This window comes from Lycorma delicatula, chromosome 8 (genome assembly GCF_047948215.1).
Source record: "Lycorma delicatula isolate Av1 chromosome 8, ASM4794821v1, whole genome shotgun sequence".
NCBI lineage: Eukaryota > Metazoa > Arthropoda > Insecta > Hemiptera > Fulgoridae > Lycorma > Lycorma delicatula.
The window spans coordinates 103,886,470-103,911,924 of record NC_134462.1 but is presented as its reverse complement, the minus strand read 5'-3'; the positions used below and the strand labels follow the sequence as shown (position 1 = coordinate 103,911,924).

The 25,455-nt window shown below is 28.8% G+C and overlaps 1 protein-coding gene across 1 annotated transcript in view; it reads right to left on the bottom strand.

Moving 5' to 3' along the window:
- LOC142329504 (peptidoglycan-recognition protein LF-like) overlaps positions 1-25,455 on the bottom strand; it is a 106,115-nt gene that overhangs the window by 10,308 nt on the left and 70,352 nt on the right. Inside the window, exons 2-3 of the mRNA XM_075374179.1 lie at positions 18,337-18,516; positions 3,099-3,665 (exon numbers count right to left, since the gene is read on the bottom strand). Coding sequence (XP_075230294.1) covers positions 3,099-3,665; positions 18,337-18,516 — 747 coding nt within the window. The remainder of the gene's footprint in view (positions 1-3,098; positions 3,666-18,336; positions 18,517-25,455) is intronic.

Below are 25,455 nucleotides of genomic sequence, written 5' to 3'. Positions count from 1 at the left end.
AAAATAAATAATTACAATAATTACTGAATTTGTTATTTAAATATTCAAAACATTACTGTTAATTAGTAAGGTTAGCTAGCGAAGCGAGCGTAGGTTAGTTAAGTTTGGTTAGATTATTGGTTATATTCCTCCAATCTGTTTACTGTTAATATTAATATTTCTTGCTATTTTCAGTAATCTCCAATGTGAATTTTCAGTTAATCATAATCAATGAATTGAATATTGAATTCCTTATAAAAAATTTTTCTTTCAATATATTTTGCTTACGTTGAATTTTTATTTTGAAACATGCATATTCCCACCTAATTCTTGTTAGATATTAAAAATACATCGATTTTTGCCCAATTGGTTAAAAAATTAAGTGTTTTTTTGGGGGAGAATTCCAACAAAGATCCAATTACGTTTGTAATCTGAACAACTGAGACAAATATGATTTAATGTGTGTAAACATTTATATCACAATTTAAACATACTCAGCTCTGTGATTGCAGAGAAAAGTTATATTGGAAATATAAAAATTATGATGTGTAAAATAGCATTTTTCTATTATTGTTTAAACATCTACTGAAAGACTACTGTTTAAACGCACATCAACTACAAAGAGGATGTCACAGATGGGGGAACAGATGTTACTTTGAACATATCTCAAAGAAAGAATGTAACACACCAACCTTGAAAACAAACTAGCAACCAATAAATCTAATATAAATACTACTGTAATTTATAAATTGAACAAATAAATGAATATGAAGCAGGAATATTTTAAAAGTAATTCAATTATGCCAATTATTTTACCAAAAAATTTAAATTAGTAAAATTTTAATACTTTAAAAATTAAAAATATCAGATCTCTTGTTTTCTTGAATCGATTTAGACATATCCCATGTTGAAACTCTTATGTTACCAGGAGTGTTGTAGGCTATACAATATATATATAACCCTTTCACTCACAAAATGTTTTTATAGATATCTTCGATAAAATTCCAGGGTTTATTATTTTGCATCTGCATGAAATCCCAGCCTTAACTTAGCACCTTTGCAGTGTTTCGTTAAAAAATTCATAACTGATTTGTTTAAAAAATAAAATAAGATGTTGATGTTTGGGTACAGGCCAAGAAAAACACAAAAGAAATCCAGTATTATTGTTGTCAACTAGGCTGGGGAAGAACAAAAATCAAAAAAGAGTAAATGTAATATAATATTATACATTTCCAGTAAACCTAAAATAATATACGATTATAAACCTTCACGGGAGGAGTGGACTGTAATGATCAAATGTTATACCAATACGTAATTGACCATAAAAGTGTTGTGAAAGAAGATAACTAACTGTGAAACAGTACCTGATTGTTTATGTTTACATAAGTAACAAAATGTTAACTAATTGTTGATCAAATTTATCGATATGTTATTCAACTACTTACTAATTGCATGCTGATTTTGAAATAAAAAAACGTAATTTTTTTTTATTATATAAAGTTGCATATTTTGACATTTTTCATGCATATTTCAAGCTTTTTATGTTGCATACAATCCAGCCTCTAATTATTACAAACACAGCCAAAGGATTACTTTAGCAGAGTAAGCACAGAAACTAAGCCTATTACAAAAGTGCAGATTTATACGTTCAGCAAAAGAAAAATAAATAAAAAAGATATATGAAGAAAGAGGTGATCTAATCATACATGTAAAAGGATATGATAATCTAATAATAATGAAAGACTGAAATGTGATAGTAGAAGTAAGAAAAGGAAAAGCGGTTGGAGAATATGGGCTAGGTCAAATGAATGAATCTACACTTGAAGAATATTTCAATTACAAACTAATGATTGCCAACAACCTATTTAAAATATATAACAGAAAGCATCCCACCATCTGATACAGCATTTAATAATATTAATTTGAACTTATAAAATTGTCAGCATAACAGAAATAAAATTGAGCACTACTAAAACAAGCCTATTAAAATTTTTCATAAACATCACTAGTTATATTAAATAAAGGGACAATGATGAAATGATTTTCTTCACTGTTATTGGTGTTACATTAAACATGTTGGTAGTGGTAATAATTCAAGTTAGAGCCCATAAAGAATAGAAATGAGAGTGTGAAAATTAATCTAATTTCACACACTAGGTAAGTTTTAAGTTGAGTTGGTATTATGCGACAGCTCCTGTTGCATACATACAACACCAGTTCTTTAAATTATATTTGGTCCTACCAGACAATCTGGTCAGATTTTGTATGCAATAAACATGCTGTACACTTCAGTCCCTTGCTGATTTAGATTCTTAAATGAGACATTTAAACTGTGAGCAGGTATGTTTACACCAAATCAGTAAAACTAGTATAATATTAATAATATGAATTAAATACATTAAATATAAACTTTTGTTCTGACAAATTGAATCAAATTTTATAATAAAATATTTTTAATAACTTCAAAATATTTTCAGTGAGAACATTAAAACATTTTATTATAAAATCTGTATTAACAAAAACTGTTTTTAAATTGTAATTATCATTGCTAACTGTCACTTGCAAAAACAGAAAAAAAAAACTGTAAATAACTTTTGAACATAATAATTATTTTAAAAATTGACATTTTTAAACATCTAAATTATATACATATAATACATAACTAAGAAGATAAAGTGGCTCACCTTTTAAAACTAATCAGTATAATCCACAGCCTTCATAATTTTGCATAAATTATCCGATCAAATAAATTAATTTTATGTAGTGAAGTGGAAATTTTTATTATGCAAATGTAATTCTATTTAACCCATTAAATTATCAATTTACCTACTAAACAGTTCATGAATCTGGTTGTTAGATAAACAGTTTACTTGCAATATATTAAATATGTTTGTCATCATATATTTTTAATCATTTTATTATTATTGTTAATTTATTATATTAATTTAATAAATAATTTTTTAAATACTAAACTATGTATTTTTCAGAAGTCTGTAAATATATATTACTTACTAGTCTGTAATATATATTTTTAAAAAGTCGGTGATATAATATTTATTAAAATATTTTTCTCCTCATATATTATGTTTTTATTTACTTTCCTCATTAATATATTTAGAATATTTGATTACACAGTTCTTTATCAACAGAATCTGTTGAATAATGTGGCCACTTTTTAATTACATTAATTACTTTTTCACCAGGGCTTTTAGAACCGTTCAAAATTCTACTTGCATATAATTTATAATTTTCTGATAATCTTCCTAGTTTTACGCCAGCAACAATGAGGTATTTCAAAGCTGTAAATTGTTCTTCTGTAGGTGTATATCTTGAATCACTTGTAAAATTTCCTATCATTGCTATTCCTATTGAACAACCATTATATCCAATAGTATGTGTACCAGTGTATTCCCAGCTTCGTCCAACATATATATACCCATTTCCACCAATTAAAAAGTTATATGCAATATCAGAAAATGGATATTTTCGTTGATGCATATGATAATTTTGCATGCTCAACACAAGACTATTGCAATAATTTAAGGTATCACAAGGATTTGTTACAGTATGTTGAATAATTACAAGTGGCACTGGTTGTTCTAAAAATAGTTCTAAATCGTTTGGTGGTTCGGCATTCCATTGATCTCTCTGAACAATGTGTAAGCTTTTCTTTAAGTTAATCCCATCTACAATAACAAAGAAACAAAAATAAAAACATATGAAATACTTTAATATTGTATCTTATTATAAAAAGAAAATAAGTATAAAAATGACATATTAATAAAAATCATTAAAATATTAACGTGCAGTAAATAATGTATATCTAAACTTTTAACAAATTTTATAACATTTTTTTATAAATTTTAATAATATTCTCTTGATAGGTTCAATAATTTTAAAGATAATTTTCATCTTTGCAATAAACAGGTAGAATGGTTAAAAAATAAACGAACCTGCTAAACAAACAAGCCTGATAACCCGATAAACAAATAAACAAACCTGATTACAGAAAATTTTATATTCTATTGATTCTATAAAATGTCAACACACTTTTAGAAAAATTATTATCATGACAACACGACAGAAAGAAATCTGATAACATTATTTTCTAAATTGAAAATGTAATTCACTCCATTAATTCTAAATAAAATACACTGATTGAAATCTATGGTAATAAAACTATTATGCATGTACAGAAAGATTGTAAAATAATTCCATATTTTAATATTCCAGTAACTTATTTCTTAATGATCAATTTCAGTAAAATATATTTTATTTTACTGTGACAATTGACAGCAACCATTAAAGTCAACTGTGGTACACAAGGCACTCACTTTCATTTACTTCAATGAATGAACTGACCTCCAGTTATTCTGTTTAGTAGTCATTGCTGGTTCAAATTAAATGGTGGGGGTGGAGTATGCAAGAACCTCATGTTACGATGGATTCCCAGACATCAAAAACTGTCTTTTAAAGTAAATGAGAATATAATCTCTGTGGCAAATAGTAGCATAAATGGCCACCGTTAACCTCCAGGTTGGAGAGAAATGTGTAATTGTGGTGGATGTAACATGTACCTGAGCAGAATTTTCCATGAATCAATACACCAGGATGTGAAAATTGCTTGTCCCATCAAACAATTATAACAGTTATGAAATAGGACTTAAACTTTCAATCTTAAAAGGTGAGTTACTGTCAAGTTTTGCTTGTAGAAGGAAGCATGATCTCTGCTGGGTTTGTACACTGACTAATCACAGTTCGATATCATTTGGAAAAATGAAATTTCTTTGGTAGAATCTTTCAAGAGACCTACATAATTGGCACAAGAGAACCTAGCAGTCAGAACTGAAAATATTCAAATTTGCTTTAAGATTACAGAATGAGAGTTGGACATGATATCCAAACATGGTTTTAGCCCATTTTTTATTTGCAATACAATGAATGGCACAGTGATACCTAAATATGGTGAGAAAAAGTCATTCAGCCAAGTGTGGCAATTTCAGACAACAAAGCTGACCTCATTTTCATGATGCCAAACAACATCTTGAATCATTAACAAACAAGCTTGGCTTGATAATTTCCAGGCCATTGACTGGAGTGATGTATAACATGTGAATATCCAACATGGAATCCTGATCTCATGCTCTGTAACTATTATCAGAGTGACTGCGTGAAGAGGAATTGTTATTTTATCAAACGTCAAACTCTTGATCAAATGCTGGAGAGTATTTGGGAGGTTTTTAATGATATACTATTATAATTCATGATGAAATGAGTTGTAGGTGTTCCCAAATGTTTGGAGATTCAGAGAAAATATTGGTGTCTATATTAAATTTTTTAGAGCAGGTGATTTTTTCTGGAGTTTTGCAAATTCCAGATAAAACTTGTTTAACTAAAACAAGAAATAAACAGAAAAAATATAAACAATTGAAAATGACAGTTACTTTGTTACTACCACTAAATACACATAGTATGTACTCATGTATATATATTTTGTGTCAGTGGTTGGCCATGTTGGATTTTTTTTTGTAAGAATAAAAAAGTGAGCATATTATTAAATCAGTACGTGTGTCTATCTATCCAGTAATTTACACAATAATTTCTGAATAAGTTATTTAATAATCGTGAAATTTTGAATGTGAGACTACCTCATCAAATGTCAGTCAATTTCAAAGATGAGTCACTTGTAAATTTATTTGTTTAAAGTAAAACATATGCATATATGTAAAATATCTCTACAATTAATGCAGGAAATTTTTAGAAATTTCAATATATCCTCAGTGGCCAAATAATAGATTAATTAGATCTTCCCCCCAGGTTCATTTAAAGACCAGCAAACGTGCTTTTTTGACAAAATTAAAATTTGTGTTTATAAACGAATTAAATTAGTTGTTTAATTAATAATAAATAATATTTAAAGATTATCAACCCTCCCCCACCTGTTTAGTTATACTCCAGTTAGTTGTTTTCAGTTAATAATAATCATTACTAAAAGATGTTTCAATGTAATTCTAATTCATATCTAATTTTTAATGAATATCTTACTTTTTCTTTCATTCAATTATTATATAAAAAACCTAAGAAGATAACACAAATAACTTTTAAAGGAAACATTAAACCTTATATATTTTTACACAAAAATTTGTACTATAAAATGGATTATTATAAATTTTAATTAGAAAAATTATTATTACATTAACTCATGTTTTTGTATTCATAAAAAACCAACCTTTTATTCAGTATTTTTTTAAACTGAAAATAATATAATGAGAAAATTAACTGATAACCTACATGGAACTGATTAAAATGAATAGCATGGCATTAATTTCTGAATTGTGAAACAATATTTCATTAAATATTTGTGTTTAATAAAATGTATTAAAGCATAATTTATTTTAATTTTAAAATGTTATAAATCTTTGAAATAAATAAGAATTAATACTATTAATATTTCATTGAACATTAAACAAAAAAAAATAATAAAATTTTATTCAGTTTTTTGTTCTTGAGAATATAGTACATGTTTTTATTATTTGTATTTGGTTCAAGGCTTTTTATATAATTTAGCAGATTATTAAGTTCACATAGCAGTTAGTAAGCTGTAATGAAAAAAAAAATTCTTGCAACTGCACACAATAGATGATAAAAAACAAAATTAGCTGGCACACGTAACAAAATATTACATAGCTTAAGCTGTTACAGAATTTGAAACATGAACTAATAACAAAACATGGCAACACTAAAATTATTATAATACCAAAAAAATTATGCTAGGGTGTGATGGAACTGAAAAGCAATTGTTCAGTTTAACTGCTGCCGCTGCGCCAGGTCAAATGATTGATTCTAATTTTTAATGTCAGTAACTGGAAGGATTACGCCAAGCAATCCTAGACAAAGCAACCAGAGTTAATTGATAGAAAAAGTGTCGTCTTCCATCACGACAACATCAGACCTGACACACCTTTGATGACTTCAGAAATTGCAAAAGCTTGAACGGGAAGTTTTGATGCATCCACCATGCAGACCTGACCTTGCAATGTCAGGCTACTATTTTTTACGGTCTTTACATAACTCTCTTAATGATATAAAGTTGGCTTCAAAAGAGGCCAGTAAAAATTACTTACTTGTCAGTCCTTCATTCAGAAAACAATGAAGTTCTACAATGATAGGATTATGATTTACTTCAAAAAATGGCAAATCAATAAAAATGTACATATTTGGTTTAATAACTTTGAAACTATAAAAAACCTTGTGTTACATTTGCATTAAAATACAAAGAAAATTTTTCCTCAACTCAATATAATGATAAACGTATTTAATTTAAATTGTATTTCTTTGTTTAATATGTTGTTTCGGTCAAATGTCTGTCTGTAAATGATGTTGGTAAAATAATGTTTATGATTTAAAATTTACAAAAACACAAAATTTGACAAAAATAAAAGCAGTAACTTTACTGTAGAAGTAGCTACTAATCTAACTGGCTTCTAAAGATTCTTTGTAAGAACTACTTTCATTTATTTTTAAAGAAAGTTATTTACAACTTTTAATAATATTTACAAAAGTTTTACAACAAAAAACAAAATTAAACAATAAAATTTACAATTTTATTATGAGTAGATAAAATAATAAACAAAAATTAACAAATTTAATATAAATCTGAAGTGAAACTTATGTGTAAGAGAACCTTCTAGCCAGTATATTCTATTTATAATTTGGAGGGGTGCAGCATGGTTTACTGGTCTTAGGATTCTTTTTCCTGTCCAGTGGGTTTGCAATACGCCTAATGACTGTAATACCTGCTGGATGAAAGTAGATCTCCCATTCCCCCTCATCACAAACAGTACAAAGTAGATAAATTTATTGGAAAAGAAAAATTATTACTTATGTGGAATTTAGGATTTCTAATAATTTCAATAAAGAAAAATATTTACTCTTAACACTGAATGCATTTCTAATATTTTTTTAATATTGACTCTTGAAAAACGTGTTCTACACAGGGAACTGATAAATAAAGATAACACAGTATATATATTGACTTTAAAGTACACAATAAAATTTAATTCAATAATAATTTTATTCAATAAACACAAAAAATAAACATTTATTCTGAATTTCTCATTTCTTCCAACCATTTCTGTCTTACTGCTTTTTGATGGAATTAAAACTTTTAACCCTGAATTACTATTCGACATGAGAATTTCTGTATTACATACAGTATGACTATCTATATGGAAATTTGCTAAATATGTGTATACTGTATTACGCTAAATAATATAAATTTGTCTGAATTTTTCAAAAAAATATTTCTATTTATAGTTGTATCAACAATTAGAATCATCAGCGACTTATTAGTGTAATGTAATTGTACCAGTAAATGTGTAGTCTTGAACAAACTCAGGCCAACTATTCCTAAGATATGGTGGTTGTGTTTCAACCATCAAAGAACACCAGTATCCACGATGTAGTATTCAAATCTGAATAAAAGCAACTATCTTTATTACAATTTGAATTTCAAAACTCTCGATTAAGAAATCAGCTGATTTACATTAGAAATTTTATTTACCTAATTTTTAGTGTTTTTTTTCTTTTATTAATAGAAAGGTATTTTTTCATTTAAATTTATTATTTTATCTAAAAGCAAACTTGAGTTAGTGCAAATTCCAATGTCTGACTTAGTAAAACTTTATTATCATTTAACATTTTTTAAAAATAAACTTCAGTTACATTTTCTGATATAGTCACAATAAATAAAAATTGATTATCGTTCTTAAGTTGTATTATTGAACAGTTAAAAATTGGAAATAGAATTTGTTGAAATGTAACATCAGTATACATAAATAAGTAGGCCACATAGAAAAAATGAGTGAAATCTTGTGTTTCATTTTCATAGTCAAATATTTTATTTTCATAGTACCGATTAGGGACAGAAATTAAATTTAAATAACTGGTTAACAGCATATGTACCAGTTTGATGTATTCAATATTTAGTGGTGAAGTTATTATAAATATAGTAATTGAAATGAAATAAAAAATATAAAGATAAAATATAAATAATATAAAGATAGAAATGAAATGGTAGGTTACAAATTAATGACACTATTAGGCTTTGGCCTATGCTTAAGAAAAGATTTTATTTAATTTTCAAAGAATAAGCTTTGGTATTGATAAATATATTAATTTATGTTAAAAATAATAACCTCAGTATTAGTACTTAAACGATTAACAGATGGCAGTAATATAGAATTTATGATTAAAAAAAAAATATATGCCTGACCTTTTCTATAACCATATTAATTAAATTCATACTTTTTTTTTATATTTTAATAGTATTAACAGTTTTTGTCATTAGGCACTAAAAGTGTTAGGGCTATACAGTGTTCTGTACCCAGCAATATTAACTTTGGTAATCTACTTGAACAATCTCATTTACTTTGGCTTTGACTTATTTCACACCCTTCAATTTCCAGGTTGTTAAACTTTGAAATATTCCAATTGTTATTAAATTAAAAATTGAAATAGAGTTTACCTTCTTATCTAAGTCTTAGATAAGAAGAATGTCTTTCTATAAAACAAAAATTACTAACTAAATATCATAATCAATTTTTATTATTTTCTTAATTATTTTGATTAACATAAATTTTTCATCTTAATTAATAAATTAAATAAACTATAGTAATTATTTTTAGAATTATAAAAAAATAAATTATGAAAAAAAGAACTACTTACCTTGCGACTACAAATCCAAGTTGTCTAAACAGGAGATGATGTTTAGCAGTAACAAAAAATGTTACACAGGTAAGCACTGTGATGTAAAAGTAAAATCAGTCTTGATTTAAAAAAAAAAATAGAAATCCGTTTGGTTAAAAACCTAATAAAATTATTTATAAGTGAAGGTTGTTCATTGTAAAGAAGCTAATGTAAATTAATACTGATATAAAATTACTTTGACAAACTCATAGCTGAAAGAGTATAAATATCAGCATTACTGTATAAGTTCCCAATGTACTAATTCCCAATGTACTAATTTAAAATATTTGTATAAATACAAATACCAGCATTTCTAAATAGATAAATAACATTGTAATCAATAATAATAATTGGCAGCGTGAGTAGCAGCGTAAACTAGCAAAAAAGGTTAAATAAGTAGCATAATAAATAGCAACATAATCTAGCAAAAAAGGTTAATTAAGAATTATCTATTTTATCTGGAAAATCTTTCTTACTGAAATTTTTAATTTAAGATAAAAATACAGTAATTATATACTAATTCTGTAGAATTTTATCTGAATTCATTAGTTGGATGAATTTCTGAATTATAATTATGCTGTGTTATAGTCTGATTAATATATCAAACGTATCTAAATGAGAAAAAGTGGGGTCAGGATTAAGGTTAAATAACTTATAGTTACTCAATAGCTGTAAGCTATTATTAGCCCATTATTATAGGCTAATAATAGTTCAGACTTTCCATGAAAATCAGATAGCAATAAAAATCAAAAAGAAATGAAAATGAACAGAAAACATTGACTGATTTATTATTATTATCAAATTTTTACTTGGGTTTATTATTATTTTTTTTGAATTTATAATTATAACAAAAGGAATACAATGAGAAAAAAGAAAAAAAATGTGAGTAAGACTAGCTTTGACAACTTTTTCTCACTTTTGATTTTTGGGTTTGTCTAAAGATGACCATGAGAAATGCATGTTGCATTTGATTAAGGATGTAAATTCAGATATAAATGTATTTGATGGTGTAATTATTCACACAAGCCAATTTGCATTGATATATCGTTTAATTTTAATTTTCTTCTAGAAATAGGGCAGTATTTTCATTCAAATTACTAATTAATAGACAACATTAATATCTTAAGTAAACATTCAGTAAAAACTTAATATAGTAAAAAAATAGTAAAAAAAGTAAAAAAATAATTTTTTAAATTAATATAAATTTACTGAATCTAGTAAATGACGGAAACAAATGAAATAATTTGATTATTAAAAAAAACGATACAAGCAATATAAATAACAAAAACACTAAAAATAATTTAAAAACATGCAAGAAATCTATAATAAATAATAATAATAATAATAATAATAATAATAATAGATAACTGAACAATACAAAAGTTAAAACACAGAAAGCAAATTCAGTAAAATGTGTAAAAAAAAGATTATAAAAAATATATATACAAAAAAGATTAAATAAAGAATACATTAAAGTTCTTATATAAAAGCATCATACAATAAATGTTATTGTTTTTACATTTATTAGTAACAAAATACAAAAGATAATCAAATCTGAAAAATTATATTTTATCTTTAATATTTAGGTGTTAACAGCAAAACATAAGTTTCAGCACTTGCAATAAGTAACAGGGTAGAAACTACATGCAAATATGTAAGATTTCAGATGAGATTAATTGTTTAAACTGAAAAAATATCTGAGGAAATACGTTCCATTAAACGGATTAAAGAAAAAATATTTTCAAACTTAATCCATTTATTTGTTTAATTATTGATTTAGTGATTTTATTAGTGAGAAAATGATCTGGGACCAAATTTATTAATTTGTTACAAGTGTAGAGGAGTTGTGTTCTGTATACTGTCAAATCTGAATGAGAAAGAATATAACTGCCAAATAGATGTAGATCATATGAGGAAATATGAAGTACAAAGGGGATTTCTATTTCTATATATTATTCAGTTTTTATCTGTAACTACCTAACAGTCAACATTCTGAATTCATCAAAAAGTTTATTATACAGGTAATGTCTTGGCTTACCCAGTGCAGCTCTTACTATGTGTTTGTAGACTATATTTATTTTGCTAAAGTGGGTATCTAATATTCCACCCCATATCCTAATTCCACACTGGAATGCAGATTGGGTATTGGCTGAATGTTTCATTTTGGTCTTTGAATTTGTTTATTCTGTAAAACTAAAAAAAAAATTAACTTAATATGAGCATTGCATTTTAAGGGTGAATCCATAAGATGCCTAAATATTTTATTTTATTTATTCTTTCTAGAGAAGGATATGTGCAAACCCCATCTCTATCTGAGTAGTTAGCTGGTCTGACTCTTAGACCTTCGGTGGTAGGTCAACCTTATATATTATAATATTTAAATAACAATTACTTGTTAAAAAAAAATAAAAAATGTAATCTGTATAACCTCAATGCTGGCTAGTGGAAATATGCTATAGAATATTTGTATTGTGTTAAAAAATACCAAGCATGACAGATATTTAAACCTGAATCATTCCAGATGAAGACAGTGACAATTTTCTATTACCAATAATTTCTGTGAATTGCCTAATTCTGGACTTTGAGCAGAAAGTAAATTACCCTGATCAAACTACTGGTGTTCATGTTTTTTCACCACTAACCTGATTTTTTTCCCATTATTGTTTTTGTGGATGTAGTACATTTGACCAAGCTAAGTTTTCTACAGTTAGGATGCTGTAACCTGGAGACAAGTGCATCCTTATTATCTGGCAACGATTACCTTTATTTACTATTATCTTGGGATCAACTCACTCATTTCGAAATTCCTTGTTTCAAGGGTTAAAATGAATTTTTTATTTAGAAACCCTGTTGTTTTTTTTTATTTTTCGGTAACAAATGAAGAAATCAACTTGATTTTTGGTGAGTGTAATCTTCATGTCAATAAACCAATTTCTAGATTTTTGAAGTTTGACCTTGAAAAGGGATGAAGAAAGGTAAAAAAATTTTGAACAATGATTGTAAATTTTTCCAATCCTGACTACAGTAAACGAGATATTCAGTAGATATGGGTTTGCAAATACTCTTCAAATTTGTATTTAAAAACCATTTTAGGGATTTTTTAATTCTGATTTTTTTAAGGTGTGTGGCCCAACCAACACAGCCACTGCCACTGTTACTGTATATGTAACTGGCTGCACAAGCCTCCAGTTACTTGATTAAAAAACAAGAAATAATAAAACTGACCACTACGTGAAATGCAAGTAACCATTTAGTGCAGGTAAAGCTGCAACAGGAAGCTAGTAATAAATATTAGCAATGACATTCAATATTAATGACAATCTCTCAGGACTAATTCACACAGGATAAGTACATAAAACAACTGTTTTATTGAACTATAGTAGTAACAGAGTTCATTATTGGTTTATAGATTATTGAGAGTATTATAATTTTAATTTTTAAAACAATATTCAAAAACAATTCTTCATAATCATCTATCTGATAGTTTGTATCTAGTTAGATGATTAAAATAGTGCTTATATTAGATAAGGCCAAGGTTTTGATTCTAGATTTAAATTGAGTTTTTTGTTAGAAGTGAAAATTTTCACTAAAAGTTTTGAAATTACAGGATGTTATTCATTTTACTTTTTTTTTGTCTTCAGTCATTTGAGTGGTTTGATGCAGTTCTCCAAGATTCCCTATCTAGTGCCAGTCATTTCATTTCGGTATACCCCTACATCCTACATCCCTAACAATTTGTTTTACACATTCCAAACATTGCCTGCCTGCACAATTTTTCCCTTCTACCTGTCGCTCTAATATTAAAGTGACTATTCCAGGATGCCTTAATATGTGGCATATAAGTCTGTCAATTCTTTTAATCAAATGCTTTCCAAATGCTTCTTTCTTCATCAATTTGCCATAACACCTCTTCATTTGTCCCTTTATCCACCCATCTGATTTTTAACATTCTCCTATAACACCTAAAAAGATTCTAATCTTTTCTTCTCAGGTAATCCGATCATCCAAGTTTCACTTCCACATAAAGCTACACTCCAAACATATACTTTCAAAAATGTTTTCCTGACGTTTAAATTAATTTTTGATGGATACAAATTATATTTCTGAATGAAGGCTTATTTCACCTGTCCTGTTCGTCCATCTTTAGTAATTCTACTTCCCAAATAACAAAATTCTTCTACCTCCATAATCTTTTCTCCTCCTATTTTCACATTCAGTGATCCAGTGGTTGTTATTTCTACTACATTTTATTACTTTCGTTTTGTTCTTGTTTATTTTCATGCGGTAGTTCTTGCGTAGAACTTCATCAATATTGTTCATTGTTTCTTCTAAATCTATTTTACTCACAGCTAGAATTATTATATCATCAGCAAATCGTAGCATCTTTATCTTTTCACCGTGTACTGTTACTCTGGATCTAAATTGTTCTTTAACATAATTAATTGCTAGTTCTATGGAAAGATTAAAAAGTAACAGGGCTAGGGAACATCCTTGTCGGACTCCCTTTTTTATTACGACTTCTTTTTTATGTTCTTCAATTATTACTGTTGCTGTTTGGTTCCTGTAAATGTTAGCAATTGTGATTCTATCTCTGTACTAGTACCCTAGTTTTTTTTAAAATGCTGAACATTTTATTCCAGTCTACAATATCAAATGCCTTTTCTAGGTCTACAAGTATGTTGGTTTTTTTTTTTATTTTCCTTGTACTATTAATCTGAGCGCTAAAATTGTTTCCCTTGTCTCTATACCTTTCCTAAAACCAATTTCTTCTTCTATGTCTTCTCCTAATACTTCTTCCACTATCCTCTCTATTCTTCTGTACACAATTCTAGTTAAGATTTTGGTACACGAATAGCTAAGCTAATTGTTCTGTATTCTTCACATTTATCTGCTCCTGCTTTCTTGGTATCATGACTATAACATTCTTTTTGAATTCTGATGGAACTTCCCTTTTTTCGTAAATATTACACACCAGTTTGTATAATTTAACTATCGCTTCCTCACCTGCACTGCGTAGTAATTCTGCAGATATTCCGTCTATTCCAGGAACCTTTCTGCCATTCAAAGCTTTTAATGCTTTCTTAAATTCAGATCTCAGTACTGCTTCTCCCTTTTCATCCTCTATAACACCATTTTCTAATTCATTTCCTCCATAAAAATGTTCGATATATTCCACCCACCTATCAACCTTCCTTTTTGTATTATAAATCGATGTGCCATCTTTGTTTTATTAATGAGATTTTAATTTATGTACCAAAAAATTTTCCTTAACTTTCCTGAATGCTGTGTCTATTTTACGAATGATCATTTCTCTTCCCACTTCTGAACACTTTTCTTTAATCCACTCTTCTTTTGCTAGTTTGCACCTCCTGTTTATAGTATTTCTTAATTGTCGATAGTTCCTTTTTACTTTCTTCATCAGTAGCATTCTTATATTTTCTACGTTCATTCATCAGCTGCAATATATCCTCTGATACCCAAGGTTTTCTACCAGTTCTGTTTGTTCCACCTAAGTTTGCTTCTGCTAATTTAAGAATCTCCTTTTTAACATTCTCCCACTTTTCTTCTATATTTTCTACCTTGTCTTTTTTACTCAGACCTCTTGCAATGTCCTCCTCAAAAATCTTCTTTACATTCTCTTACTCAAGCTTCCTTAAATTCTACTAATTCATCTGACATCTTTTCTTCAGGTTTTTAAACCCCAATCTACATTTCGTAATTTATCACTAAATTACGGTCGCTATCAATGTCTGCTCCAGGGTAAGCTTTGCAGTCGACGAGTTGATTTCTAAATCTTTGCTTAACCATCATATAATCTATCTGATACCTTGCAGTATCACTTGGCTTTTTCCACATTTATATTCTTCTATTATGATTCTTCAACTGAGTGTTGGCAATTACTAAATTATACTTTGTGCAAAACTCTATAAGTTGGTCCTCTCTTTCATTCCTTTTGCCCAGCCCATATTTACCCACAATACTTCCTTCCTTGCCTTTTCCAATGATTGCATTCCAATCTCCACTATATTAAATTTTCATTACCTTTTATGTGTTTAATTGCTTTGTCAATTTCTTTGTATACACACTTCACCTCATCATCATCATCATGGGCACATGTAGGCATAAAGAGGTTAACAATTGTTGTCGGCTTAGGTTTTGATTTTATCCTTGTAACAATAATTCTGTTGCTATGCAATTTGAAATATTCTACTCTCTTTACCATCTTCTTGTTCATTACAAAACCTACACCTCCCTGCCCTTTAATTGAAGCTGTGTTAATTATTCTAAAATCACCTGACCAAAAGTAGTTTTCCTCTTCCCACCGAGCCTCACTAATTCCTACTACATCTACATTTAATCTATCCATTTCCCTCTTTAAATTTTCTAACCTACCAAACTTTTTTAGACTTCTAACAATCCACATTCTGACTCATAGAATGTTATTTTTTAATTTTCTGGCGACCTCTAAAACATTGGCTCACAATAAATCTTTACAACTGTTTAGTCTTTGTAGAGAAAATAAATCTATTTTTAATAATTTTCATTTTTTATGAGTGACAAATATAAAAAAATGAAGCCCTTAGGACAAATTTTGAGGTTATATTTGTATTTAATATAAAAAAGGACACAAGAAATTAAAAAAAAAATTCTATTTAACAAAACTCTTATAGACCAGTGCAGTCAATGAAATAGAGTGATTATTTTATTTAGACATATTAAAAATAATAATATTGTAGTGCGTGTATGCGTTATAATATAACTAAAATTAGAAAGGTTATAGTGAACAGGAATAAACAATGTTGTCTTTCATCATGACCTTTAAAATACACTTTGAAAGTCTTAATAACTTTAATACACATTCTCATTTTAAAAGTTGATCAGTTTTATTATAAAATCTTTACGTTAACACTAATAGTAATAAATAGATTACATAACATCTCACAGGTAACATGTCTCATGCTCATTTTTGTAACAAAATGAACAATGGCATTAATGAATATTACTATTAATGTTGGTTATAGATTTCAAGGTTGCTGTTGGTTTAAAGCAAGGCATAGCAGTTAAGTATTAGTCATCATCCAACTGCCATTACCTAACTTAACTTTAATGCATCAATGTAAAAATAAATTATTTTAAATATCTTTATTTTTTTATTTATGTATATTTTGTTATTTATTTAATTTTTTCATATGATGGGATTTTTACATCCATTTTGCTTTTTTCTTGTTTTAGTGGGATCCACTTCACAACCACTTAGAATTGTTTCTTTTACATCATTGTACATTGTTGCTTACAAAACTTAGTGTAATTTTTCTACTTTTCAGTTTCAACGTATCTAAAATATTAGATAACCGTTTCAGTTCCTATTCTAATACAAATTTATTTACTTGTATTAAGATGATTGTGAAATGAATGAAAATAAATACAGAAAAAATTAAAGTAGTAAAGATAAGAAAGAAAGAAGATTTAGTGGTAAGGACAAGTGAAGGAAGAATAGAAAAAGTAAAAAATTACAGATATTTGGGTACTAACGTGACAGAGGACTGGAAGAGTATAATGTAAATAAAAGAAAATTATCGATGGAAAACGAAGTGTTTCATACAAAGAGGGAATTACTATGTGTTAAAAACTTGAACTCAGAGTTAAAAAAGTGCTTAACCAAATGTTATGTATAGTGTATTTTATGAAGTGAAGCTTGGATGACGAAGAAGAGGGAGGAGAGGAACTGGATTGAGGCTTTTGTGATGTGGATATGGAGACGGATGAAGAAAGTAAGGTGGGCAGATAAAGTTACAAATGAGGAAGTAATGAACAGTATTAAAAAAAGAAGAAAAAGAATTTATGTGGGAAATACACAAAAGAAAAAGAAACTGGTTAAGACATATGGTTAGAGAAAGTGAAATCTTGGAAATTGCATTAGGTCAGTAGATGAGAAGAGAAATGAAGAAGAAGAAGAAGAAGGATTTAGTTAGATGAAGTGAAGACTGGAAAGAACAAGCAGACAAAGGAGAAGGATTGGTACAGAAACAGAAGTCATTGGCACTGGTAAGGGATCTGGTGCCAGGAAGAACATCTCATGATGATGTGATTATAATTTTTCTGTTGTTCTATCACAAAACAAATTTAGATTCCTATTACCAAGACATACCTAAATATAGAGGAATGAATATATTTTTCTAATATTTTTTTTTTAATTATTAAAAAAATCAATAGATAATAAATTTTTATTTTGTTGATCTCAATGATGGTGTTGTATCATCTCTGTCTTCATTTGCATAGATCTCAGTTTAAATTTTGATTAGGTATGAAACTTTTCACCAGTTAAAAACTTATATATTACATTTGCTCAGTTTGGCATCAGGAAGGGCATCCAGCCATAAAAATCAAAAACTAATAATTGCAGAAAAACAAGAAAAAATGAGTGTAAAGACATTTTTTATTTCTAATTAAATATTCGTAGTTCAAAATCTGGTATTTTTGGAGTGATCATTATTATTTTTGTTAATATTTGCTTATTACAACTAATTTCTCAGCAGCACTGATAGCTAATTATTACAACTAACAGAAAAATTTCTTAATAATTGTAAATAAATAAATTAATCAACTTACCAACAGTGACATTATCTGGTATCACAAATGGGTACTGAGGCTGCAGTGTTTTTTTGTTAGCTGAATTTTTTGGTAATGTGAGTGAGATAACAACAACAGTTACTAAAACTAACAATGCACCACCTACTGCACATGACATCCATGTCCACCACTCTCTCATCCATCCTTTTCCTAAAGGCTCTGTAAAAAGAGAAAAAAATTATACAGTTTCATATTAATCAATTGTTAATTTGCATTCATTTATTATTAGCATAGACATTCATTGATATGGTTTATCACTTGATACCCAGTAAAATATCAGTTTAAATTTCATCAGTTTAAATGAATATGTTTTAACTGCTCTGAGCATTGTACATTTTTATTCTTAATAATGTTTGTATATATTCAAACGAAAAAAGAACGTTCCTGTTTACTACGTATTAGTTATGAATTTAAGTGAATAGATTACACCTAGCGCATACTAATGACATTTTGCCCTCAGATAGTCTTGTTTTAAAAGTGAGGCTATTATGATTAATAACCTCACTTGTACAGTGAGGCCTTGTACATTCAAGCTTCACTTGACTGTGTACATAGCAACTGTAATGACTTGCATTAACTATATGATTGAAACAATTGATCAAATTGTCTTTAAAATAGCAGGGACTCATTAATCATTGTAATTATAGTTTAATGCATCATGGTATAATGCCAGTCTAATCGATGAAGGTAAGATGTGTTGAAGATCAGGAAAAAATAAAAAAAATTACAATATAAAAGCGACAGAAAACTTGCATTATTATATTATCATTGGAAAAAAAAACAAAACAATGATAAATGTGGGTACACCCGATTGTGGTGATAAATCAGAGAAAGATCACGTTTAAAAATTAATTTTCCAAGTATGGAAAGAGGAAGAAGAATTTTATAAATTTACTTGGATGACAATTATTTTTAATGATTTAATAATGATTATAAAAGCAAGACACTTTTAAACTTCACTGATCAGATTTTTCCAATTATTTTAATTATTGTAATTTAATTAAATTAACAAAATTAAACTACAATTTAATTTTTAAAAATGTAAAAAGTATAATATTAAAAATAAACCAATGTAAAATGAAATACTGCTCAGTCTGATCAACAAACTTACATAAGTTGACAAACTTAAAAAATTCCAACAACAAACATTAAACCAACTAGGAAAATTTTCTCCACCCACCAAATTGATTAGAAAACTGTCATGTGGCACTCAACACTGTGTGTGTCATGTTAAACAAATCAACCATGTTCGTTACATTGAAGAAGACCTACACGATGTATTGACTTGATTATCAAATCTGTAAACAATTCAATCAAAACAGCTGTGCATATCATTACCTTAAGATACCTCAAGTATAGGCCAGACAAAATAGACTTCAAGTTCTACTATCAAAATTGCCGCTGTCTTCAAGTGTCCTTGATAAATGCATTGATGTAGGCAGAGATACCACAAGTTGGGGATAAAACTTTCTGCCCAATGTGTCTGGGATGGTGACTGCACTGCCGAGGGCATCGTTAGCCATGCAGCCGTGAGATGTAGCACCATCTTGATGAAGGCGGTCAATAAATGAGTAACAATATAGCTGTTGGCTATAGAGTAGAGTCCATAATTGTAATCTAATTGAAGGCTTAGATCAGAAAGAGATGAGAACATTAAGGGAAATAGGAATAAATTCCACTGTTGCAATCAACACTGCTGGTGGTATGCATTATATTTACCAAATAAACTCATACGATATGAGACATTTACAATCACAAGTAGTTTATTTAAATGTAGAACTAGGCATGAGGTTTGTGCTTCCATGAACTCGGTTAGTTAGTTCAGAGGGCAATGATGTAAGGCAGTCAAGATGTCTGGAAGAGGCCTGCAGAAAAGGCAAAAGCTGAGTTAAAAATCACTGATGTAAATGTATACTGAGGCATTTACATCAGTGGCATCCCAACCAAGGCCGGCTTATTATTGTAGGGTGTAATCAGTTAGAGGGTCTGAAGATGATTCCTGCTAAAACCCATCAGGGCAAGAGTGGGGGGAGGGGTGACGACTGGAATCGTCACAAGGTGGGTGTCTTCTGCTACAGGGGTTGGTATGCCCAATGCGTCTTCAGTTCTCAATTGTTAATAGGGCTTCTGTAATGGTTTCACTGATGACTGGGACATCTGCTGAGTGAAAATTAAGTCAAGGTGAATTTACAATCATTTATAGATACAGAGTGTGTATGTGTGTGTGTGTGCGCGCGCATGTTAGAATATGAATGAGGATGATATGTATGGATTTTAATGAAGTGTAGTTTTGTACAGTTTCAGGTTGACCATTCCTGTACAAGACTAACACTTCATTTACACTCATACGTATCATCCTCATTCATCCTCTGAAGAATTATCCAAACGGTAGTTACCGGAGGGTAAACAGGAAAAAGAAGAAAGAAGGTTGACCATTCCTGAGAAATTTTATTAATTGAAACTGAACCACCAAAGAACACCAGTATCCATTTTAAGAGCTATCCTATTGTAAACAAAACCGCCTAGCATTGTAATAGATGTAATGTCTCAAAAGTTATGTGTACAAATGATGTTTTGATGTTCTATGTTTGCTGTTTTCATCTGGCACTGATTGAATTGAGTTATTCACGAATTAATCACATGGCAGACGATAAAGTATTATATAAATAAATACTGGGGAGAACTAACAAATTGAGACACTCGGTACATTACTGCACTAATACAATCACACACTCTACAGTGAAATATCACAACTATAAACAAAAGCTAGGATAGCTCTTATGCTTAACACAGTATAATAATCTTTCTTCATAAAAAATTTCAGCTTAACATTGAACTGAAATACAATGAGATATGAAGATTTAGATTAAAATTACTTATGAGCATTTCAAATTAGAATTAAACACTTTGTAATTTTTAGACTAAAATTATTTTAAAATCACATACTTTAACTCATATTTGAATAATTTTAAATAATATAGTTAAAAGTTTGTTATGGAATGACTTCATCATGTGTCAGTTTTCCTCATATTGAAAGCATTAACAACCGACTATTATGAGGTTTATTATATGGTTTTTATGATTTATTATATGATTTTCTCTGATAATTATATGTTTTTAAAAGATGTTTTCCATTACCTTATTTAAAATTCATGTTGCAATACCTTCCAATATTTTTAATACAATTTAAAATCATTGCTCTACTATTCACGAAGAATAAACAAGTATGTGAAAATAAAAAGGGCTATTTATAGTATAAACCATTCGTGCTGAAAAATGACAATTCGGGACGTTTGAGGTTCCCACCGGGATACAATTCTCCAAACTGGGACATGTCCCGATAGATCAGGAGGTATGGGAGCCCTGTACTAGTTAGATTGCAAGTTATCTCTCGGGTACTGTATTTTTTCGTTAACATTTTTTCATAATTAATAATAAAAAAAGAGGTTCCTGCTCCTTAAAACGAGACTTTTGTCTCTGATGGAAGCTTTACAACTAATATATCCGTTTATACAACATTAAACAAAAATTAACGTGTTATATTACAAACGATCAGTCAATTATAGCAAGTCACCGTCGTATGAATACTTAAAAAAAAAAATTAATATTTAGAGTCTGAAAAGATAAAAACACCTTTATATAGTCCATTTTAAATTAATGAAACGCAACTGATAAAAAAATAAATAAATAAAAAAATGCTTGACATAAAAATCGTTTCTAACAATTATAGGATAAAATTCTGCGAATGAATAAGGAAAACACGTCTATTTAATAAGTTGTTTACGTATTGTGAGTTTTAGAATCGTGTAAACGGGATAACCACACTGCTATCATAATATAGCAGCACTGAACTACTGATGTTGAACCACAGAGGTCAAACAAATTGTATGAGATAGTTAACTTCCATTCTCCGTTTATGTTTAAAAATTCCTAATTTGCCTCGGCGATTAAACATACACATAAACCTTCTACAATAATGTATTTTTATTTTGATTGTACGTACAATTTAAGATTTAAGGTATTGTTTTATAAATTATATATATCGTATTTTGTACTGCATACGTTCAATATTTTCAAAGAAATAATCTCTTTGAAAGACCGTTTAATGAAGGTCATCTTCTGATGCGTGATTCTTAAACCGGTCTTCATGTTCCCTCCAACAGGCTCTGGCATAGTTCAGGTGGATATTTCACATTTCGCTCGGGTACTTCAAAAATAATTTTGGAGACGGTTCCTTTAGGAACCCTGCAACTAATCTCGGGTGGGATTTTAATTTCTGAAGGAAAAAGAATTTTTGTTGAAGGAGATATATGTATATATATTTCAGCCGGTTAACGTAAAACTGTCGATCAGTAATCTAAGCTTTCGCTCTAAATATGTCTCCAGTGTTCTTAAAAATTGCCATTTTTCCTAAGGATATTTTTTGTTTGGATTTACAAGTAGAATCCGAAAAAAGTATAACCAGCTCACCATTTTAGAAACACTCTGTTATTACATATTGATTAGAATAAAAGATTTATTTATTTGTTTTTATATATAACGATTGGTGTTATAAAATTTAACTTTTATAATTACAAAATCGAACAAAGTATACAATAAAGTATTTAAAAAAAAAATTCAATCGCCTTTTGGACCCACCAGTTTGAGTTGCTGGTAGCTGCTGTTTTCATTCTAGCGTCAGGTGCTAGTTACTATTAGCGATTTAAAAAAAATCATACACATATTTATATCGCGGTTGAAATGTTTATTAGATTTAAATTGTGTTTGTTCAATAAATAAACTGTTGATTTATTTCATAATGTTTAAGTGTGTTTAAGATGTGCCACATCATTTTTTTTTGTATCGAGAATTTAAGTCTGTTGTCATAGTTGTCGTAGATGGATTTGCGTCTATTAATGAAGTGATCAACAAATATTGACACTATGAGGTTCTGAAAGACTTTTAAGTGTTTTTTCTTTTTTTTTTTTAGAAAACTGCGACTTTTTGATCATTCCAGAACATTACGGATTTGGAACAATTTAGTTTATAGCGTAATTGCGTATTTTTAGTAATCATGTTCTGAAGCGTTACGAAAGTTTAAATTTTCCTAAATATATCAAAGTTGAAATTTAAATTACATTTAAACATATTGTAGGAGACTCTTCAGTAGTAAATTTCTAATAAATTATTATATTAATCAACGCTATATTTCTTTGTGACCTTTCACTAAAACATTATTATTCGGACGTAGATTGCTGACGCGCAAAGGGAATTAGAATAAGGTTGTTATCGTGTACACAGTCAGCAAAGACATCCATGACCGATAGACTATGCTTCCTACTCAGATATGTGCAACAACGCATTAAGTTTAATAGTGTGTGAAGGTCATAAGATATGTAAAGGAATGATGGAATTTATACCAACCTCCAGATGCACATATATATATATATATACACTACACACACACGGGCGCGCGCACACCCATAAAACACATCCACAAGGATAACATTTTATTTGAGAATCAACATATAGTTGATTTTTTTTCTGAGCATTGCATTACGAAAGAAGGATAAAAATATTAGGATCAATGGTTTTTTCATTTAAATACGAAGAAAATTCCTTGATCAAATCTAGTGAACCAACGTTACGAGGATTACAGCGCTCATATAATATATAAGTTTATGTGCGTATATGGACGTGCGCACGCAAAGCAAGATATGATTAACCGCTACAGAATTATTTTTTATCAACGAAAATAAGCATAAATAAATTTTCTAGTCTTTTTCTGAAAAAAAAAAAAATTTAATTGATTTTTGTGATTCTTCAGCGGTTTTGAAGGTAATTACATCTTAAAAAGAAATATTCAAGTTTCAAATTTCATAAAAATTTCTTCAATTCTATTATAACCTAAAATTGCAGGCTTACGTTATGAATCCAAGGACTGAATGAATTTGACTTAAAAGATTATAAATTCTGTTTATTGATACAAATTAACTCAAACTATTATTTCATAATTTATACGAATAAAAAGTTTCAAATATTTCGACAGTATATTAGTTCATTCATTTTTGGTTTTAGTAACACATTCTAAAATAGCCACATAAATATTTAAGCCGTACATTTTATATGAATTGTCACATGAGTGATTTAAGAAAAATAGTATGGCTGACATTTCCTCAATATGGATTTTTGACTCTAAGTGACGTATCAATTTAAACAGCTTGAAAAGTAAATTTCAGATATCACATTATTGATTGTAAAAACATGATTAAAAATTAATTTGAAATTATACAATGAAATCATTATAATTTGTCGAGATAATATCCGTCTTCGTGTAGTACCACGGTTAGGATAATGAATGGTTGAAATCCTCGGTAAGGAAGAACGTAGTGCGGAGCCGGCTTGTATAGTGTGTACAGAGTCGCTGAATCGTCAGGAGCCGAGTGCATCTAAAAGAAGATGTGTGAACTGAACGGAGCCGAGTGCAGCCGACAGGGCCGAGTGTGAACTGATAGCAAGACCTTTAAATTTTAAAGTCCTTCTTAATAAGATTTTTAATAACATGCACCGAGTCTGAACAATATTATATATAATTAATATAATCAGATAACCACCATCAGCAGCCTTGCTAAATCGATGATTTCTTTTACAATTCCGATTGGGGTTTAGCAAGTCCTTTACAAATCCAACCCCTAAATAGTCGCTAAACGTCCCTTAGTAGTTTAAATTAAATCATCGGCAATTAATTATAAAACATTTCTAAATAGGTACTGAGAAATAACTAAAAAAGCTGACAACACAGTTCTAGGACTTTCCCGCCACGCGGCTTTTTTTCTGATACATGGTTTACACACACAACTTAATTAAAAATATTTCATCATTTTATTTAAATATAATATTTTATGTTTATTTAATTCAATGATTCTAACTAAAACGCGCACGCATACCGTATTTCATACGGTATTACACATCCGCGCGTATTTCATACGCGCGTGTACTTAAGCGGCCACTTTAAGTACAAGACTACACTTCATTTACACTCATACACATCATCCTCTGAAGTATTATCTGAAAGATAATTACCGGAGGCTAAAAAGGAAAAAGAAAGACGACTACAGT